Below are 23,191 nucleotides of genomic sequence, written 5' to 3'. Positions count from 1 at the left end.
TGAGCCAGTTACTTAACCTTGCTGACCCTCAGCTTCTTTGTCCCCTAAATTGGGGACATTGACAATGCCTACCTTATAGAGTTGACGTAGAATTAAACGAGATAACATATATAAAACTCCTAGAACAGTCCCCAGGAAAAAGGAGCTCCATCGATGATAAAATGTATGTGAACTGAAACAGAAACTCTGTCTAGAAACCTCTTTTACATGAAGAATGAAAAAGCAAGATAAGAAATGTAGTGCATGAAAGCAGAAAAAAACAACAAATGACATTTTGTGATATCCAAATAGACACAAGCTATCTATTGTGAAGGCAGGAGCTTATGTGGACGCCTCCTCTCGGTTACATTAACTATCTTCAAGGCTTACACAATCACTCAGATGACAACTTACCATTGTGTTTTTTGCTGATATGTTTTATTTTTGTTCTGTACTTCTGCTACCGAAAATCTTACAACAGAGTCACATTACTCATCCCAGTTTCCTGATAGAATCATTTCACACTACGTCACAACTGAAATCATTATTTACCTACAAGTCCTTCCATGTGTTTCTGATCTATATGTTGAGAGTAAAGAGTAACTATTACAACACTGTTTGATGCTACCCAATATGGTAAAAGTAAAAATACATACGTGTACATGCGTCCATGGATATTTTTCAAAAAATATTTTGAAAGCAAAACCAAAAGCTTTAATAAACGATATCCTCTCCAACAAGAGGATACAGTGCTTCAAAAACTTTTGTTACATAAAATTTCCTGATAAAATAAGCTTTGATGCTGGTTTGAAGCAGATGGGTCATGCCATTAAAGATGTCACTGTGGTTTGTTTTTTGGAGACAGGGTCTCGCTCTGTTGTCCAGGCTGGAGTGCAGTGGCCTGATCATAGCTCACGGGAGCCTTGAATTCCTGGGTCCAAGCAGTCCTCCTACCTCAGCTTCCTGAGTAGCTAAGACTACATGTGCATGCCACCATGCCTGGATAATTTTTGTTTTTTATTTTTTGTACAGATGGGGTCTCACGATGATGCCCTGGCTGATCTCCAAACTCCTGGCCTCAAGCCATCCACCCCCTCAGCCTTCCAAAGTGTTGGGATTACAGGCGTGATCTACCACAACTGCCCTCACTATGCTTGATGTAGTTCTTTTCAAAGTAAAGGTAAACTTTCCGAATTAGTGACATACTACAAGGGCTTATTTTAAGTTAGAAAAGATGTGCAACATAATAGTGAGAACTTCATAAAGATAGTGTACAACTTTTAAATTCTAAAAACTTAAGATGTAGATATGCACGAAATGATCAAAAGCAAATTTAATAACCCTCATGGGTCAAAAGAAAAATGAGCAGGTAAGCTGTGTTTCACAGTTAACAAAATTCACATCCATATGATCAATAGACTTATTTTTCTATCCCCAAGATACTTAAGTTTAAAAGAAATGTTAAAAACAAAGACTGCATATGGACCTAAGTAAGACTGCTTTTTTTTTTTTTTTTTTTTTTTTTTTAAGACCGAGTCTCACTCTGTTGCCCAGGCTGGAGGGCAGTGGTGCAATCTCGGCTCACTGCAACCTCCGCCTCCCAGGTTGAAGCGATTCTCCTGCCTCAGCCTCCCAAGTAGCTGCGAGTACAGGTGTGCATCACCACGCCTGGCTAATTTTTGTATTTTTAGTAGAGACGGGGTTTCACCATGTAGATCGGGCTGGTCTCGAACTCCTGACCTCAGGTGATCTGCCCTCCTCAGCCTCCCAAAGTGCTGGGGTTACAGACATGAGCCACTGTACCCAGCTCAAGACTGCATTTAAAAAGTCAACTCATCTTTCCCACCCTTTAAAGGTAATGTTTAGCTTTTAATGTGGTGTCTCTCAGTTAACATTAGTATCAAGGTTAATTTTTATTTGATCTCAACGGATATCTCACTTTCTCTACACTCATTCTACATTTAAATTACTGTTTCCCAAGGAGGTCAGTTTAGGAATATGGAGGCTGGGAGGAGGAGGCATGATGGGTTGAGGCCAGCTAACCAAACGCTGCCTCTTTTTAGGGTTCTAAATCCATCCCCGGCTTTGTTCTTTCTTTGGCTGGATTTCCTTCTGGGTTCAAAATGTAATGAGCAGGCAGGGATATGTAATTCTGCTCTTTTATTGTAAGCACTTTGTAGCTAAAGGGGCTAAATGGAAAAGTAACAATTCATCCTGTTGTACAGCTATTCAAATAACAACATTCTGAGGCCAGTAACAATCTGCTATTTGAAGACGGGCATATTGCTGATTTTTAGCAATGTAAGCTCACCCTTCAAATCCTTGACATCACTAATAATCCATTACCATTAACAAAGTAAGTCAGAAGACCTGAATTTAAACCCTACTAGTTGGTGAACTTGAGCAAGTCACAAGCTGACTCTCAGCTTCTACTTTTCAAAAGTGGGGCTAATAATGGCTAATATTCATCCTATCTCATGGCAGTGTTGTAATGGTTATAATGAGATAATATATGTAAGAATGATCTGAAAACACAACACTGCTATAAACATGTATGTTTATATTATTCTAACAATGAATGGCAAAATATGCTTGGAAGTTTTTTTATGGTAGTAAAACTAAGAAGTTCCCAAATCATAATCACCTTCGAAGAAAACTGCTACAATGTTTTATATAAAGCTTCAATATCCACCCTTCTCAGATGTTTCTGAAATTCAGAACTACCAATTCTCCCAATTAGGAAGCAGTTAGCCTAACTATATAAATCAGTCCTGTTCCTAGGGCAAAAATCTGGCCTTGGAATTACAACTGAAGCCATTTATCCAAAGAAGATATACAAATGGCCAATAAACACAGGAAAAGATGTTCAACATCGTTGGACATTAGAGAAGGGCACATCAAAAGCAAAAGAATACAACTTCACACCCACTAGGATGGCTCAAATGAAAAGGCAGACAATGACAAATGTTAGTGAGGGTGTGGAGAAACCGGAACCCCTGTGCATTGCTGGTAGGCACGTAAAATAGGACAGTCATTCTGAAGAACAGTTTGGCCGTTTCTCCAAAAGTTAAACATAAAGTTACTATACGGCCAGCGATTTCACTTCACATATATTCCCAAGAGAAGTAAATTGTATGTTCACCCAAAACCTTGTACACAAATTTTTATAGCAGCATTATTCACAATAGGCAAAGAGTAGACACAACCCAAATGTCCATCCGCTGAGAAATGGATAAACAAAACGTGATCTATCCATAGAATAAAATATTCTTCATCCATAAAAAGATATGAGATACTGATATAAGCTACAACATGGATAAACCTTGAAAACATTATGCTAAGTAAAAGAAACCAGACACAAAAGCCACATATCACATGATTCCCTTTATATGAAATACCCCCAACGGGCAAATCCATAGAGACAGAAAGGAGACTGGCAGTTGCCAGGGGGTAGGGGAATGGAGGTATGGGGAGTGACTGCTGACGTACACAGAGTTTCTTTCTAGGGAGATGAAAATGTTCTGGAATTACATAGTTGTGTAGCTGCACAATCTTGTAAGAATACTAAAACCACTGAAATGCACATTGTAAAAGGGTGAACTATGTGAATAACTCAATTTTAAAAAATAATAAAATAAACGTATTCAAATACATTTAATTCCTTCTCCCAGACCTCTGACGGATACCAGTAATGCATCATGGTTATTCTTTAAATCTGACTTGGACTCAGAACCCGTCTTGGCACTGAACCCCAGATGGCCACTTTCAAGTTGACAAAGATGAACAAACCTATCTGGGAATCCTGGACTAGACACTACGAAAGTGGCTCTGAAACAAATTGCTGAGGCTAAGTAATACATTTTTAATCACAAAGGAAGGTGGTAGCTGAGTCTGCAAGAGGAACAGTCCAAGGTAAAAAGCTGTGTTCATAGGATCCTGAATCTTTACATTAACTATACCATGCATCAACTAACCCCAAAAGGAAGTATATGATGCCAGTTCTCAGCAATTTCCTTGAACCTTCAAGCCTACTGATTTTTAAATGGACTCATACTGACAGCATTCATTTTTTTAAAAATAAAAACGATATTTACAGCACACAACACGTTTTGACATACATATACATAGTGAAATGATTTCTATAGTCACGCTAATTAAAATCTTCATCTCCTCACATACTTACCATTTTTTGCTTCTGACACCTTCTTTCAGACCTTTCTTCCACTTTGCGAACCCGGTGCTTGTGTTTTCATACATTGACTATCCCGTGATTTGGTCTTTGACTCATGGTAGTAGCTGTCTCCACTCCGAAGAGTAGGAGGCCCATCGCCACAAATCAAGATATGGCACATTCTAGCCCACCTGCCACCTCTATCCCCACCAGACCATGGTTACTTGCCCTGCAGTAGAGATTCAGACAGATTATAAAGGTTAGGCTATGACAGGCTGCAACAAAACCTTTCAGGGTGAACTGTGTGCTTTCTGGCTGTCCAACCCTCCTCCAGATCACCATTCCCATGGAGGGTTTGGGAGTATGAATCTTTTGTGGACGCCTCTCTCTTGCACAAGGGACAACAATGGGCAAATGTTTTCCTTAATGACACCACAGGCTGAATGGCACTAATTACTACATTTTGGACACTTTGAAGTGACCTTGTTTCTGAAGGCAGTAGTTTGCAATGGCAGCCTGTAAGAATAAACTCTTGCCGGTGTGCAGGAGGGAGTGGGTGGGGAAGGATCGCCGGCGAGATGACGGAGGCGAGGTTTGCCCGCCAGCCCCCACCCTGGCCCCCAGTGCCCACCCGGTGGGTCCGGCTCAGCCATGATCAAGGCGATCCCAATCTTAACAACCACGGGAAGCCGCAGCTCTCCAAGTTCTATCAGCCCTACGTATTTGTGGAAACATTAGACAAATGTTTTGAAAATGTGTGTGAACTGGATTTGATTTTCCATGTAGGCAAGGTTCACAATATTCTCGCAGAAATGGTGATGGAGGAATGGTATTGGAGACAACCACGAATGGGATTGTTACACAAATTGATGCACAAAATAAGCTGGAAAAATCTGAGGCTGGCTTAGTGGGAGCTCCAGCCTGTGCTGTACCAGCTGTAAAAAAAACCTGAATCTTCCTGAGATCCCAAGAAATATTAACATTGGTGACATCACTATAAAAGTGCCAAACCTGCCCTCTTTTAAATAAAAATTTAAAAAGGCTACTCCCAGGTAAAATCCAGGGAGGGGAAGTCATGTAAGTTTACCATGCAGTTGTTTACCAAAAATAGAGGAGGAGAGTCAACTTTTGCTCTTGGATTTAACTCAAAGCACTCTATAGAAGCTGTGTAAAGTCAATAAGAAAGTTCAATGTTGCTTTTTTTTTCTTTTTTTTTTTTTTTGAGACGGAGTCTTGCTCTGTCGCCCAGGCTGGAGTGCAGTGGTATAATCTCGGCTCACCGCAAGCTCTGCTTCCCGGGTTCACGCCATTTTCCTGCCTCAGCCTCCTGAGTAGCTGGGACTACAGGCGCCCGCCACCACGCCCGGCTAATTTTTGTACTTTTAGTACCAAAAAAAAAAAGTACTTTTAGTACTTTTAGTACAAAAATTAGACAGGGTTTCACCATGTTGGCCAGAATGGTTTCGATCTCTTGGCCTCGTGATCTGCCCGCCTCGGCCTCCCAAAGAGCTGGGATGACAGGCGGGAGCCACCGCGCCCGGCCAGCTCAATGTTGCTTTTCTTTCTCAGTGATTTTAAAGAAATTGAGTAGTTCTTATGTGATTTATTTTTCTAAACTGCGTTCCTGTGCCCACCTACGGCATGCCTCTATGTATTGGCTACTACAGTGTTTCAAAGTGTTTGAGATATTTCTTTAATAACGTACAACCTAAAATGTTGGTGTTTTGTATGGATCACAAGTGCGGCATTCCTTAATTCCTGCTGCTGTTTGTCACACAATTGTTAAAGAACCAAATATGTATTGCATGGAAACATTATGACGTTTTTCTCTTAGTTTAAATAAACTCCAAGGTAACCAGACTTCTAAAGCACCTTTCTGTTTGCCTGATACCTACTTTAGCAATAATTTTTTTACAACTCTCTGACTCAACAAAGTAATAAAAGTATATTTTATCACTGTTAAAAAAAAAAAAAGAATACATTCTCGCCATTTATTCTCACAGGCGTACCTTTGATCTGTCAACCAGAAAAGAGAAATCCCTCTCTGGTAAATCTCACTCCACACACTCTAACAGAAACAAAACTGGCATCCACACTGGTGGACTATTTCTTCTGGTAATCAATGCACATCACGTTACAATGATTTGGTAGGTAGAAGCCAGTACATAATACACACGAATTCTCTAGTTATTTTAATTATTGTAATAAAATAATGTATAACAGTTACAGCTGCTATCCATTAAGTACCTACTAAGTGTCAGATACTGTACTGTGTAGTTTGCATATATTATCTTTATACCTCATCACACTTCATAGGGAAAGTGTCACTCTCCTATTAGAGATGAGAAATTAGAGATTCAGAGGTGACAAAAGGTGCCCAGGGCCACATAGTTCGTACTAGCAAGTGAAGCCAGAATTCAAACCCATGCTTTTTGGCCTAATTTTTGCCTATCTTTTCTAAAGCGCTAATTAATTCAAATGTCAACTCATTTCAATTAAATACATACCATGTTGAGCAGTGTGTTTAATGCCTTTTTGAACTCCTTAAGAGATGGATTTAAATGGCAATTTTTTATGCTGTCAAGCGGAATGGAAAAACACTGGGGTTTACTTTTCTAATAAAAATAACAAATTACCAGACAAAACATGGACATTTACAAAACAAAAACTGAGAGGAGACCAAAGGGAGTAAACTATCTGTTAGCAGACAAACTTCAATGACATTTTCACTGGCAGTTCGTTTGTACACTTTGTACTCTTGACATCTCATGCGTACAAACATTTCACAATTCTTGACCTTACCAAGGGGGCTTAGACGAAGCAATCTTCAGCTGTAAAAGAACGAGGTACAAGGGTCCTGAGCACCCCGCTCCTTTTACAGATGAAGACTGCTCCCAGAGTGGGCATGCACTATCCCTAAGCTCTCATGGCTGGGACTGACGGGGCCAGGACTGAATTCCAGATCTCCCGATTCCAAGGGCCACCATACCTGTCCTAAGCGACCCAAGTCTACCAGTGACATTTCCTTTTCCATAGCTTGTTCTACTATGCTTTATAACTGTGTGTGAAAACTATGATCTAAAGTGAAGTTTTTCAAGACACTATTTCTGACCATAAGGGAAATAAAAATCTATCATTAGTCAGTGTCAAAAATCAAATGACAAATCCTATCAGACATCTCCACGTCCATCAGTCATAGGAACCTGCTCGGTGAGCCTGGATCTGCAGTGAGAGGGGCATCAGTCAAAACTGCACACACGTCTGCTTCCTTCTGAATTACATAAACCTCCCCTGGCTCCTTATTAGTGTACCACTTCCTGTTGCACCATGACAAACAATGGGGCCGACTGTCGCCGGTGTTTTCATTCATTACCCCACAGGCTGAACCGCATCGATTTCCACATACTGGACATTTTGAAGTCGCCCTGTTTCCTTTGTTCAAACAATGTATCTACATGTCTCAGAAAAAGAACACATTTTATTCAGGTCTTCAAGAGAATTCAGAGATATCAGAACGGCAGGAATTTGAATTGCATGACTGTTCCAATAATTACTTTAGAACTTGCCCAGTTTCCTCTGATGCCTTCTTACTCTTGGCATCATGTCTAGGTGGGAAAGTGGGAAATAAATCCTAAAACCATTCAGCAGCTTCCAAAACTAAACAGGCAGATTATACCTCCCCCAACAAAAGGCCTTGAAAACGGCATTGATGCCAGCAAATCAGGAAAAGAAAAACATCATGAGTAAAAATAAAAGCCTGAGGGTCCGAAGTCCCACTCCTCCCTTTCCTTGGGAGAGCTTTCCTCGGGTCCCATGAAAGACAGCGGTGACATCTGAGATCTTCTGCCTCCTGGAGAAGGCCCCGTCTGCAACCGAGCACCCCAGCCCTGACTCATTCGAGGCTCCCTCTCTGCAACCCCTCCAGAGCGGCAGTGGGGAAGGATGAAGCTCTTCCTCAGCACGAGTCCGCTCTCTGTCTACCTTCCGCAGACACAGACTGTGGAGTCCTCTGGGACGCTGGTGAACAGCTCCATTCTCCAGGGCACGGGTGGAAGGAGAAAAAAGTTATCCCCAAGGTAGGCAGAGTTGTCACTTCAAGAATGTCAATGTGGGGTCTTCAAGGCTATTTTAAAGTGTGGTTGCATCCTATAAAGACTGTTTTTGAGATGCTAAGTATACTGTGACACTAGGCGGCGAGTATTATAAAGGAATACAGGGTAAGGGAACGTGCTTGAACACTGGGCATGAGCAGGAGACAGGCTGGAAGAATAAGCCCTTAAAGAATTGAAGATGAAGCAGGGCACAGTGGCTCATGCCTGTAATTCCAGCACTTTGGGAGGCCAGGGCGGATGGATCACGACGTCAGGAGTTTGAGACCAGCCTGGCCAACATGGTGAAACCCCATCTCTACTAAACATACAAAAATTAGCCGGGCATGATGGCAGGCGCCTATAATCCCAGCTACTCGGGAGGCTGAGGCAGGAGAATCGCTTGAAACCAGAAGGCAAAGGTTGCAGTGAGCTGAGATCGCCATTGCACTCCAGACTGGGCCACAAAGCAAAACTCCATCTCAATAAATAAATAAATAAATAAATAAATAAATAAATAAAAATAAAAGAATTGAAGACAATGGACAAAAAGGTGGAAAGGAAGCACGGCCTAGAGTCTCGAAGGCGGACGTTAGCTCTGAGTTGGCATCCCAGCTCCACTTCCACAACTGTGTAACCGGGAACACATTCGGGTGTCTGAATCTCAGCTGATCGTGAAACACAGATGATATATGCAAAATGCCTATTCTAAACCTGGCACATGGCAAACATGTAAAACCGACAGCTGTAACACTATTGTTGCTGTCACTACTACATCACGAGAGGGGCTGGAGAAGCCTCACAGATGCAGCAGGCGGACAGTGAGGAAAGTCTCCAAGCCATGCCACTAACCTGGACTCCCCTTTTCCGATGTCCAGAATCAAAGAGAAATAAAAGTAAGTTTGTATGACTGAAGTGACACACTCAACATCTTAAAACCTGAGCTAAGGTAATGAAACAGTGTAAAACTGCACTATGTGCTCTGTAATTCCCTGGTGTATCCACCCAAACCATGTGTGAACACAACCCCTTTTTGACTCGGAGAACAGAGCTTAGCAGTGGTGCGTGGGTAAATATTTTACAGCTAAAATAATCCACCCTGTGCCTGAAGAAAGAACCAAGATACCGTACATGGGACGATGATATTGGCATAATGATGTGGTATACTGCCACCGGCGCTGCCTTATGCTCCCGGGCAGGATGCTAGACGGCTGCTCAGGACATCAGGCGGGAGCCTGATTTCCAGTCCAGAGGCCCATGTCATTCCCCATGCAGATGGCTGAGGCACCGACTGAATTTTACCACATAAACTGTTCCAGCAAACACTTCCTGTACACCAGGGAGGCATGAGGAAGGAGGTCCCCTGTGATCAAGGGAAACCGGGACCTCCGCATGTGCCAGGCTGTTGGCGGTTGCTGATGGGAGAGCAGGATTCCTCAGGCAGAGAGGGGGAGCAGATGCCAGAAGGAGGGGACACAGCAGACGCCGGGGAGCAGGAGTGGAGGCTGGGTATTTCAGGCCAGAGCCATCCGAATTTCACGCATTTTGCAGAATACAACTATGACTATTACAATACAAGATGGAGAGGCAGGTGAGTGACAGACTCCAGAGAATCTAGGTCTCCGCAAGGGCAAAGAGAGAATGTGTAAACTTCCAGGTAGAAAGGGGAAGAGAGGAGGCTGGGGGACTTTGGGATACAGGAAGAAACCATCACCGAAATGATGCTGTGTTACGCTACTAATGCTCATACTTCTATAGAACAACATTTTGCAATCCCTCCTTGTCTGGCTGCATTTGAAATAAATGACTTTTACTCTCCCAAAATAATCCTTTCTTTTACATAGCTCCGTACGGTCCTGCAGAGTCCTTCCACATTCATTATGCCTTTTGCTCTGGGCTGCAGGTTGGCTGTCATGGGCAGTTTCCAGCAATAGTGTGATATGGCCTTAGACAAGTGAAACGCTCTCTACTCATGTGTAGAATGAGAACGATGGAGGATCGCCAGGACATCGACTAAAGTCTTACGATATTATACTCAGTCTGTCAGCATGGGCAGAAGAAAATTAAATGCTGCTTCAAGCTTTAGGGACACCTCCTGATGAGATCCTTTGGAAGTCCCTGAAATCTAAAACAATTCAGAGATGTTTTTAAAAGGAGTATAGATCTGCAAGTCTCCTACCAACTAACAACAGAGATAGCAAGTAAGACTCTAGTTCGGAACATTCAGATAAACATGACAATAAGCAGAGTGATCGTAAAGAACAGAATCTTGGGAACTGGGATTGCCATTGGTCAAATAATCTGATAAATTTCAGATCCAGACAGAGTTATAAAGAAGAGCCCCCTGGCTAGCTCTGTACTGACGAGCTGGTCTTTATATTAAAAGTTCCTTTCTGGGAAGGCCTTCTGTGTCACCCCATGTCAAATTTCTACCCTACTGACATTTTGTATCTCCTTACTTTTTTTTTATTCTTGTACTTACCAACTTACCTGCCATCTATTTTATTTTTTTACTTTATTTATTGTCTGTGTCCACAATGGAGTGTAAGATCTCTGAAGGAGGGTCTTGTCTGTTTTGTAGTGATATTTCCTCGACACCTACAACAGGGCCTGACACAGAGCTGACTAGTTCATAAATGAAGCAGACACGTAAAGGCATATGCATACAAAGTTCTGAGGCATATTCTTATCTTGGTGAATCAAAAAGCTGCAGGCAGGGAGATGCAACTCTTATGAGGTTCATATATTGTGAGAACAAAAAACAACAAAAAACAGAAGCCACGTATGGTGGCTCATGCCTGTAATCCTAGCACTTGGGAGGCTGATGTGGGAGGATTGCTTGAGGCCAAGAGTTCAAAGTCAGTCTGGGCAACCTAGCAAGACCCTGTCTCTACAATAATAATAATAATAAAGTTAGCTGGGCATGGTGTCACACACCTGTAATCCTAGCTACTGGGGAGGCTGGGGCAGGAGTATCACTTGACCCTAGGAGTTTGAGGCTGGAGTGAACTATGACTGTGCCACTGCACTCTGGCCTAAGTGACAGAATGAGACCCTCTCTATAAAAAAAATTTAAATTAAAAAGTAAAAGAGCCAGTACTGGGCCTTACTCCAGACCCACTGGCACAGAATCTCTGAAGATGGAGCCTATCCATCAGTTTAACCAAAAAAAAAAAAAAAAGGTATTTCAAAAAAAAAAAAAAAAGTAATGCATGTTCGAGATAGAAATCTTGTAAAACACAGAAAAACAGACGCAGGCTAAAACAAACACCAATGATAATCTCATCTCTAAAGGGCAACCACAATTAAGTCACTGTCATGTTTCCTTCTGTCTAATCATTTATTAAGAATATTTACCACGGCCAAGCACGATGGCTCACACCTGTAATCCCAGCACTTTGAGAAGGTGAGGTAGGAGGATTGCTTGAGGCCAGGAGTTCAAGAACAGCCTAGGCAACACGGCAAGACACTGTCTCTACAAAAAAATTAAAAATTAGCCAGGTAGGTGGCACACCTGTAGTGCTGGTTGTGTGAGAGGCTGAAGTGGGTGGATCACTGGAGCCCAAGAGTTTGAGGCTACAGTAAGCTATGATTGTGGTACAGAACTCCAGCCTGGGCAACAGAGGGAGACCCTGTCTCTAAAACAAGGTTGTTTGGCTGCAGGCCACCTGCAGTCCGGGACAGCTTTGAGTGTGACCTAATACAAATTTGTAAGCTTTCTTAAAATATTATGAGTTTTTTTTTTTTAAGCTCATCAGCTACCCTTAGCATTAATATATTTTATGTGTGGCCCACAACAATTCTTCCAATGTGGCCCTGGGAAGCCAAAAGATTGGACAACCCTGTTCTAAAATAAACAAAAGAATATTTAATACAGTTGAAATCATATTGAATATAAACTATTACATCCTGATTTTTTTTTTTTTTTTTTTTTTTTTACTTATTGTTAAAAATATAAATCTTTTCCTAATGTCACTTGGTATTCATTGGCAGGAGGACTTAAACCAAGCAAAATTTACCATGGAACCTTGTATCAGGACTTCTGAATCTCAAAGTTGGGCTGCAGATACATTTTAGGAATCTAAGCTCGAAGATGACACAGATGTTCAAAATTTAGTGTACCCCTGGGCACACAATAGACTGTATTTCCCAGCCTCTTTGGAGTTAGCTGTGGCCATGTAATTGAATTCTAGCCAAAGTCATAGGCAACACTCATAGGTTTGGCCCGTAAGAACCTCCTATCTGTGCTAGTCTACTCTTTTTTCCCTTTTGCCACTGGACACTATCAACAACGTGGTCGTTGGGGACGGCAGAGTCACAAGATGGAAGGAACCTGAATCCCTGAACTCAATGGAGGAGAGTCACCTGCTAACCAGAAACATCCACCTTGAACAAGAGCAAGAAATAAACTTCTGTTGCATTTGAGCCATTACACATCTTTGAGTCTATTTTTGGCTGTAGCCTAGCTTACTCTACCTAATGCAACCCTCATAACCTTTATTTTCTCTGATAGAATGAGAAAACTTATCAGTCCCTAGGATGAAATAATTGAAGAATATATAAGTTGTTCATTAAACAAGTATTTATTAAACATCTACTACACGCCAGGCATTGTTCTAGGCACTGCAGCAATGCTCAAATTTGCTAAAATTCTTGTTTATCTTCATTGAAAGGGATACAGGACAGGGAATATCTTTTCCCAGCCCTGGTTTCATTTCCATAACCCAGGAGCCCTCGATACCGGCTAGTTGGCTTAGAGACTACAGGTCCTCTGGAGTTCCTCACAAGAGAGGAGACTACACGGGACCTCTGACACTGCCCACTCTGGCGGACTGGAAATGAGCAGGGGAGGGAGAAGAACAGGGGCTCTAGAACCTGGCATCGGGAAAGCTGGCAGAGCCAGCTGTCTGGGGGCATGTCTAGGGCAGGCAAACTGGGGGGAAATGGGGCTGCTGTTCACACACGCTCATATGTCATTGTCCAAAAACGGAATGGAGTTAAATCTCAGAGCAGTCAAATAACCGGGCTCTGCTCATGCCTTGCCAAAAAACACAAGCCTACATTTCCAACAGGCAAGTAATAAACTAGATTCGGCCCTCTTCCAGGATTTCTGGCTTTTGGCAGGACAGTGCTGGTGTAAAGGAAGTGTGGGGCCAGGCCCAAGGAAGCCCTGTGCAGCATACCTTACAGTCCGCCGAACCAGAAGCAGCCCATTCCCCCACCTGGATTTCCTGCCACCCAGGGGACCAGTTATATTTCTTACAGAAAAGAAAGGTTGCCCAAAGGACAAGAAGCGGGGAAACTATAATTACATGGTAAGGTTTCAACCTGGAATTTATGCCAGAGTCACTTGTGACATTCTATGGGAACATAAAATTTTCTTGAAATGTCTTGCCTCAGTATTTCAGCAAAAAGAAGCCGACATCTCAATGTTCTTGTCAAAATTTGTAGTTTTGCAACAGGTACTCCCAATTCATTTTATAATTTCAGGTCAAGAAAGCAGCAACTGAAGCCAAAATATGTTTAAAAGCGGCCACAGGACTCTAACAATGTTGTCATTTAAAGGAGATTCGGTTCACAGTGTCAGGGCGACAGCAACAGTTTCACCTGGCCAACAGCTCACGCTAACCAGGCTTTTAACCGAAGGAGCTCAAAGTGAATGCTAAGGCCAATTCAGACACTGATGCTCTGTGCATCACTCGGAACAACTCATTTAATCGGGATCAATCTCTCCCCCTGGGAGGACACACAGTACAGGAAGTCAGGTCAATACTTGGAAAATGACTCCAGCTGGGTCTTAAACATTACAGTACCGTTGACACAAAGAAATCCCTGCCCAGCCCTGCGTGTGGGCCCATGAAGGGCAACTCTCGCGCATTCTTTCAAACACCAGTGGAGGACTCACCAGGTGAAAAAGGAACCACCAAAAATGAAATGAAGGGCTCCAAAGAGGCAGAACGTAAGAAGTATGGTGCAGTGGGAAAGATGACTCACCTTCTAATACCATCTTGGTCATTAACTAATAGAAAGATATCTGGCAAATCCCCCGTACACTCAAAGGTCCTTGGTTGCTTTATTTGCACAATGAAAAGGCTAAATCAGAGAAACCTTAGGGCCTTTCTATAATCTTGTGTAATCGCACGGCTTTCCAAGGGTTGCAATTTTTTCTTACCGGTTCATTTGAACCCCCTCCATGCTTCACACTGGTTTACAGCAATACAGTATGCTTATCAATGCATCTAAGAATTAAAACAGGAGTTACCAGAATCATATCATGAACGTACTCTCAAGGCCTTTAAGCAAGCACACAGGAACTGTAACAAAATAAACCTTGTGGCTTTATCTTAGTTACGAAGGCGTTCTAATCTGTGAACATATTTACCCACTGACAGCAACTAGAATGAGGCCAAAAGAAGACCCAGGGCAGTGACAAGAGAAGCTCCAAAAGTCTGTGCTGCATCTTCCTGGGGCTGCGGATTTGCCACCGGCCTCGTCCCTTGCCCCCAGGAAAACCACACCTGGGGAGGAAGCACACTCCTTTCTTGTTGGCCTTTCAGTTACCCCACATTTCAATGATAGATGTAACCTAAAACAAAGTGTCTGTCAACTTGAATCCTTAACTAGAAATGAGGCAATATACAGGAAATCCCCCAAATCAGAGGCAGCCATGTATCCACAGCCTAGAAGCCAAGGACTAATGGTTTGCCACCATCCAGCTTCACATTTCTCAAGACCCATGTTCCCCAGGCACGAGTATGCTATCGACAAAGCAGAATAAACAGTAAAATTCACTACAGAAATTCCAAAAACTACATATTCATGGCACGAAAGAAATCCTGCAGGGTTTGAAGGAAACCACAGTGGGCTAAAAAAAAAAAAAAAAATTTTTTTTCTTTTTTTTTTTGCCTTGCCTCTATTTAGTTCTTAGACTTGGGTTGTTAAGAGCAGAGCTTAAAATCGGGCAATATTTAGACAGCTGCTGGTATCAAGTAATTTCATATGGGCCAATTCATGGCAATTAGGATAGGCCTTTCTCCTTAGTCATCATTTCTATTTAAAGCAATAACAAGAGCTAACACTACAGTGTCTACATGGCAGGCGTGGTCCCTAGTACTGAACCAAGAACAACTGATTGAACCCTCACGAAAACCTGAGGTGGATGTCATTCCGTTCTCACTGAACGGAAAAGGAAACTGAGGCTCAGAAGAATTAAGGGACTTGCCTGAGGTCACACAGCTAGTCAGAGATGGAGCCAGGATTGAACCTTGGCAGTGTGGCTCTGGATTTTACACTCAGAACCGTTTTGCCAGACTGTCCGCAAATACAAGTTGCCCTGCCTCAGCTGAGCCCTCAAGGCCTTATGGCACTCATGACTGTATCCAGTCACCATGACCACTCAACAAATGACCCCCCTCTTCTCCACAGAGGATACACAAGCTGCTGGGTGTGACCGATCTGTGCCGGGGACCCTTCTGCCGTAAGCTTGCCTGCGCCCTCCCTGTTCTCTCAAAACCAATGTCCCACAGGGCTCCAACTCTTGCCTCCTCAGGGATCTCGCTCTAAGAATCCCCCTTTCTCCTTCATCTTTGATCTTGTCTCTTCTGCCTCTTCTCCCTCATCCTGTAAACATGTTCTAGTGCACCACCTGCAAAACAAAAATTCCCCTTTGATCTTCATCCACTTTTAATTTAATTTTGGCCACTACCTCACCGTGTGACCTGGGCAAAGTGCTTACTTGCTCTAAAAGGCTTTAATTTCTGCATCTGAATAATGAGAGCACTGGACCAGAGGGTCTCTAAGGTCCTTCTAATTCCAACCTTCCATGGTTCCGAATGCAGAGATTTCTGTGAGCAAGCTCACCGAAACTCTGGCCAGTTTCTTCGTTGTCACTGAAGCCCCGAAGTTAATTTTCTTCTAAGACTGCCGAGCTGTTAGCCTGCAGCAATGCCCCCCTCTGCCTCTCATTTCCCAACTCCTGGGTTTTTTTCCCCAAATACCTAGCTTAAACCCCGTCTGCTCCAGGATATCCTGATCATTAACTCTTACAGAGCTTTAGTTATAAATCACAAATGAGCACCCCCTTCAACAGTGCCTTTTTCATACTTCTGTTCTGTGTATCTTCATTCCCTCATCGAGGCTAAACTCTCAAAGAGCAGGGACCAGGTTACATGTCTCTGGAACCCCCAAAGGACCTCCCACTAGGTGGGTCTGCAATAGCTGCTCAACAGTGCTGGCTGAGGGGCCATCCTATCGCTGTTAAAGAAACCAGTAGTCAAGGTACGTCACTAGACTCCCTGATTGTAAAGTAAATTACCTCCATTCTTCTCCCTCACATACACAAATCTATAAACATAAACTTTTCATTCAAGAGCATCATCCAAATTTAACATAAGGAAAGCTTAGCCAACTCTCTGATTTTCTTTTATCTGAATCAGAAATAGTTATAGCCATGTTTCCCTTTGATGCAGACTTAAGTGATCACAGGTACTGTCATCTTAGGGACTTCTAGGTGGTCCCAGTTCTATACTTCCACTAACAGACATTCTCCATGGTTATTAAGTTCCCTCACTTTTCAACACATAGTATTATGTTACTTCCTCACCTTTCCAACCAAATTTCCAGGAAACATCTGGAATAATATCAGAGAGTTGGTGTTTGATCAAAACGACATCCTCTGCTTTACTCATTTGGAAGTGACTAATTTCAACCCTTAGGTCTGAAGTGAACATAGACGGATGGATATGATTCAGGACTTTGCTAATACTCACCACCAGAGATGCAACGGACACATTACACCACCAATGAAAGCCCCAAAACTGTGCTCACCTCCTCTGCCCAAGCGCCCTGCTGGCTATTGCTCAGTACTGTGAGTGCTGGTCTCTGTTTTGCAATAGTCCTGGGTAACTACTGACTATTCAAAGTGAATCCCAAAGTTCTTCAAACAGAATTTCAAACTGTTTATTTTTTGAGACAGGGTCTTGCTCTGTCGCCCAGGCTGGAGTGGAGATCTCAGCATACCGCAACCTCTTCACACCTCCCAAGTAGCTGGGAATACAGGCACACACCTCCATGCCTGGAATTTTTTTTTTTTTTTTAGTCTTTTTTGTAGAGATGAGGTTTCACCATGTTGCCTAGGCTGGTCTTGAACTCCTGGGCTCAAGCAATCCGCCTGCCTTGGCCTCCCAAAGTGCTGGGATTATAGGCATGAGCCATGTCGCCTGCCAAACTCAGTTTATTTTTAAATGAATGCTCCAAAACACTGGTTCTCACCTGGTTACATATTAGAATCACCTACTGCACCTTCATAAATAACAATACCCAACATCCCACCGCCCCAACCCTATCACCCTTCAAAGATTTTGATCTAATCTGTTTGGAGTGAGACCCAGACATCAGTCTTTTCTTAACAGCACCTCAGCTATACTGAATGAATTAAGGTATCATTGTTAAATATTTTAGGTATACAGCATTGTGACTATATTTTTCAAAAGGACTGAGTCATTCATTTGTGGAATTACTGGTAAAATTCAAAATAAGGTCTCCATTTAATTGTTAGTAATTTCCTGGTGATCACTGTACGAAGCTTATGTAAAGTGTTAACTTTAGGGCAAGCTGCATGGGGCAGGGTATACAGGCACTCTCAAATTATTTCTGTGACTTTTCTCTAAGTCTAAAATTAATTCAAATTTAAAAGTTATTTTTAAAAAGCATCCTTCACTTTCAAAGATATATACTTAAATATTTATGAATGAAATCATGTCTGGGGATTTACTATAAAATATGCAGTTGGGGGTGGCAGGGAGTAGGGATACGGATGAAACAGGAGTATTTGCAAGTTGATGATTGTAGTGGCTGGTAATGAGTACATGAAGGTTCACTGTGTTACCTTGTCTTCTTTTACTCTGTCTTCTTCAGTATATGTGTAAAATTTCCCCTCATATATATGGGAGGAAAAAATTTCCGAGTAATTTTAACATGTAGCCAGGGCTGAGAAACACTGCTCTCAAGCCTTGAAAATGTGGTATAATAGAAGCTCTGTCTGGTATTTCCAGCTACAAAACACTTTCCCCAGCTCTCTGATATACAACCAGTCAGTTAATCTCTCTGTACTATACTTTGCTAAACTGCAAAACAACAGATATGGATTAGAGGGTTTTTGTTGTTGTTGTTGTTTTGTTTTGTTTTTGTGAGATGAAATCTGGCTCTGTCGCCCTGGTTGAAGTGCAGTGACATGATCTGGGCTCACTGTAACCTCCACTTTCCGGGTTCAAGTGATTCTTGTGCCTCAGCCTCCCAAGTAGCTGGGACTACTGGCATGAACCACCACACCTGGCTAATTTTTGTATTTTTAGTAGAGACAGTGTTTCACAAAGTTGGCCAGGCTGGTCTTGAACTTAGAGGACTTTTTAAAAAGAATAAGCACCAAAAAGCCAATTTATTATTATTCTAAGATCTCCTCTCTGAGCATTAATGTCATAGTTAATTAACTTCTAGCACAACAGTAAAAAATGGTAAAGTCTGGCTTGGGGCAGTGGCTCACACCTGTAATCCCAGTGCTTTGGGAGGCTGAGGCAGGAGGATTGCTTGAGCTCAGGAGTTTGAAAACATCCTGGACGACATAGCCAGGCATGATCGCATACACCTATAGTCCTAAGCTAGTCAGGAAGCTGAGGTTGGAGAATCGCTTCTGCCCAGCAGTTCAAGGTTGCAGTGAGCTATGAATGTATCACTAAACACCAGCCTCGGCGACAGTATGAGACTCTGTCTCTAAAAAAATTAAAAAGGTAAAGTCTTACGTCTACAATAGCATTTCCCAAAGAATGTTCTAAAATCACTACTTTATGGGATGTTAATAGATGTTCCCTAAGATAAGTGTTCTGAGGTCAAATAAGTTTCAAAGGTCTGGCTTTCTTTACTGTGAGACTCCTAAGAACTTTAAATGAAATAATATGCTTTGTGATTTTACAAGCGGTGGTGAGGGAATATGCAAAACGTTTGACCTTCTTTACATGGGACTAGTTTTATAGAACTTATTTTAGAAATAGTGCTTAAGACCACTGGTTCCCACATCCCAGCTAACAGAGGGTAGCATCAGTATCATTTGGTAACCTTATGTATTAGTCTGTTCTCACATTGCTCATAAAGACATACAAAAGACTGGGTAATTTACAAAGGAAAGAGGTTTAATTGACTCACAGTTCCACATGGCTGGGGAGGCGTCACAATCATGGTGGAAGGTGAAGAAAGAGCAAAGTCACATCTTACATGGTGGCAGGCAAGAGAGCTTGTGTAGAGGAACTCGCCTTTATAAAACCATCAGATCTCGTAAGACTTATTCACTATCACGAGAACAGCATGGGAAAGAGCCTCCCGCAAGATTCAATTACCTCCCACCAGGTCCCTCCCATGACGTGTGGGAATTACGGAAGCTATAATTCAAGAGGAGATTTGGGTGGGGACACAGCCAAATCATATTATCTTACTAAAATAATGATGATTCACAAACCACACCTAGACATACTGGGAGGAGGGGAGAACTAAGTATTAAAACAAACAAAAAACCCACATGATGCCAATGAATAGTCATGTTTGGAAATTAAAGCTTGGTAGACCATAATATAGTAAAATAAGTTTATAATATCTGCAAAGCCACATCAATGAAAAGCAATATCAAAGGTCATGTTTAATAGTTTTCCAAATAATAGTATTTCACCCATGAGAGAAGAGTATATGCATGCAACATTTTATGAAAGCTAAGTACTAAAATGTTGGCGACATTGGCAAATTTAAATCTGCCAATACAACTAATGACTACTTTGTAGTCTCAAGGATGTACTACCTCCATTGCTAAATAAAAATTGTTAATCTGCAGTGATTCTTGCCCCATTGCTTGTTTCTCCATGTCCATCATCTTCTTTCACCAGAGTTAAAGGGACATGTTGTTATAACAAATCTGGGAGTGCCATTCACATAAGTGGTTTCTCCAATAAACAGCTCCTAACATTCCCTTGATATTACAGTACATCGAGGTGTCAGAAATATAAAGCTTTTCTTGACTGAAAACTTTGGAAAATGTATTCACTTATTCCTTTGTGCCCCTAGAACTGTGCTGTGCAGCAGCTGGTCAATGATACATTTAAGTGCTTAAAGGAAGTACCTATTTACTGCGATTGATAATTATACAACATTTGTAGCATGCTCTTCAGTTTACTAAGTACTTTCACATGAATTACATTGCTTCTTTCCTTTAAAAACTTTGTGGGTTAAATAGGCGTAATTGTTTCCATAAAACCATTAAGAATCACTGGAGCTTTTCGTATCAAGACTCCTGCTTTGAAAGAAATTATAATGTACTGGGAAACAAAATATAAATTACACACAGGAAACGATTACAGTCAATTCAAAGATAGAATGGTGGCTAGAGCAAATTAGTATGGCAAGACTTTACACAAACTAATAATAGCTAACACTTACTGAGCAATCTGTCACTCAACCCTTGGGGTAAGTTACTACTATTAGCCCCATTTTTCACATGAGGAAACTGAGACAAAGAGAAAGAAGTTAAGCAACTTGGCCAAGCAAATCGGTGGTGATCACGATTCAAACTCTAAATTAGCCCAGCTCTGTGGACCACTATTTTCATCATCACATTTTACTGCTAGGAAAAAGCAATCTCCTCAAAGCAATAGTGACAAATGTCAAGTTTTAAGATGGCATCCAGAGTTGCAGAGAATCATAATAACCAGTCAGTAATGTTATTTTCCCGGAGCACATTACCTCTTTGATACGTTTAACCAAAGCATTCTGGTCAAAAGCAACAGCCTCTGCACACTGATGCAGGTGATCTTGATATCGGAGGCAGAGCTGCAACACCTGCTGAGAGTCCAGTTTCTCCAATTTGGCATTTGTTGGGGAAGTCTGGCCACTCAATAGCCCTTCGAAGGAGAAAAAAATGAAATGAAATTAAAATTACTACTAACAAACTTGTGAATAAAGTAGTTTAATAAGTTCACTGAAGACAGGGTAAGACTTCAATTTAATCTTCCATCTTTTGCTATATGTTAATGACAATCGTTGCAATTATTATTTATGAAGCATCTGTTATGTGCCAAGCACTTTTGCTAACTGCTTCCTGTGCACTATTTTTCATATTCACAACTGCCCTGGAAAGTGAGGTATTATTAGCTCCATTTACACAGGAGGAAGCCAAGACGCAGAGAAGTTAAGTAACTTTCCAAAAGTCGCATAGCTAGTGAGTGGTTTCTCCAAGAACAGAGCTCCTGACTTTATCACCTCACTTCAAGGTACTAGGAATATAAATCCCATATTAATTGAAAATGTGGGCTGGGCGCGGTGGCTCACGCCTGTAATCCCAGCACTTTGGGAGGCCGAGACACGCGGATCACGAGGTCAGGAGATCAAGACCATCCTAACACGGTGAAACCCCATCTCTACTAAAAATACAAAAATTAGCCGGGCGCGGTGGCGGGCACCTGTAGTCCCAGCTACACAGGAGGCTGAGGCAGGAGAATGGCGTGAACCTGGGAGGCGGAGCTTGCAGTGAGAGCAGATCTCGCCTGTGCAACAGAGCAAGACTCTGTCTCAAAAAAAAAAGAAAGAAAAGAAAATGCGTGAATATAATTTTTTAAAATAATTAAAATGGTTTTCTGAAAAACTGAGAAAAAGAAATCAAATGTATACAGAAACTGCTAGGAGATGCTAAAATGAAGACATTTAACAAGTAAACAGACTGTCACCTAACAGGCCAGAAACTCATTCTTTACATTTTCTTTCAGCACCAGTTTAGCCATGTAGCCATTAATCTCCCCTATATTTGCATAGAGGATTATCTTTTCATAGGTATGTAGCAGGGCAATTAATAGCATTTTCAGGAGAAGAAATCAATTGAAGAGGCCAAATGATGCCCACATTCACAAAGCAAAGCCCAGTCTAGAAATTAAGCCTATTGCTTTCTGCCAAAGAAACAATTCTCAATTATCAGAACCCCTACACTCTCAAAAATTACCAAGGACCCCAAAGAGCTTTTATGTGAGTTATATCTTTTGATATTCACCTATAAAAATTAAAACGGAGAACATTCTTAAATATTATATCATTTAAATATAATGATAACCCCTTTATACATTAACAAAAGTAACATTTTAAGGAAAATATTCTTCCAAAACAAAAAAGTGAAATGATGCCACTGATTTACTTTTTTAAATGCCTTTTTAATGTCTGCCTTAATAGAAAACAGCTGGAATCTCATAGCTGCTTCTGCATTTAATCTGTTGCCATTTCACATCATTGAGCCTCTGGAAAACTCCACTGGACACTTGTGTAAGAGAATGAGCATGATTTGCAAATAATGTCTAAGTATTATTACAAAAATAGTTTTGACTTCAGAGATTCCCTAGCAGGGTCTTGGGGATCCCAGTGATCCCCCTACCATATGCCAGGCCACTCTGTCTCATAGCAGAGCCAATGCTACAGCATAAGGAACACAGAATACATATGACAGTAGGTCACGTGCAGGGCACAGCAAAGCTCTTTTTTTTTTTTTTTTTTTTTGAGACAGAGTCTTGCTCTGTTGCCCATCTGGAGTGCAGTGGCGCGATCTCAGTTCACTGCAACCTTGACCTCCTGGACCCAAGCCTTCCTACCTCAGCCTCCAGAGTAGCTGAGACCACAGGCACTTGTTACCACACCCAGCTAGTTTTTGTATTTTTAGTAGAGATGGGGTTTTGCTGCCCAGGTTGGTCTCAAATTTCTGGGCTCAAGCGATCCTCCCGCCTCAGTGTGAGCCACCTCACCTGGCCAAAGCTCATCTTGGGAACCCTTCCCCACTGTCCCCAACCACCAACATCCACCCCACACTGTTCTGATATATTAGAGCTGAAGCCAGTATTCTTTCCCTCCAGACAGGCTGTATGAAGGGCTACCCAGCGGGGCT

General features: G+C 41.9%; 1 protein-coding gene and 1 pseudogene across 3 annotated transcripts in view; one reads left to right on the top strand and one right to left on the bottom strand.

Annotated features, from left to right (window-relative positions):
* Positions 1-23,191, bottom strand: part of BORCS5 (BLOC-1 related complex subunit 5) — a 109,237-nt gene that overhangs the window by 10,865 nt on the left and 75,181 nt on the right. For all 3 annotated transcript variants that reach the window (XM_045364771.2, XM_074006295.1, XM_074006297.1), the window contains one exon: positions 21,016-21,173. In XM_045364771.2, the coding sequence (XP_045220706.1) occupies positions 21,016-21,173 (158 nt within the window). The remainder of the gene's footprint in view (positions 1-21,015; positions 21,174-23,191) is intronic.
* Positions 4,802-5,209, top strand: LOC107126648 (AP-3 complex subunit sigma-1 pseudogene; annotated as a pseudogene).

The sequence above is a fragment of the Macaca fascicularis genome, chromosome 11 (assembly GCF_037993035.2).
Source record: "Macaca fascicularis isolate 582-1 chromosome 11, T2T-MFA8v1.1".
Lineage (NCBI taxonomy): Eukaryota > Metazoa > Chordata > Mammalia > Primates > Cercopithecidae > Macaca > Macaca fascicularis.
Note: the sequence above shows the minus strand (reverse complement) of the source record. Positions and strands in the feature narration are given on the sequence as shown.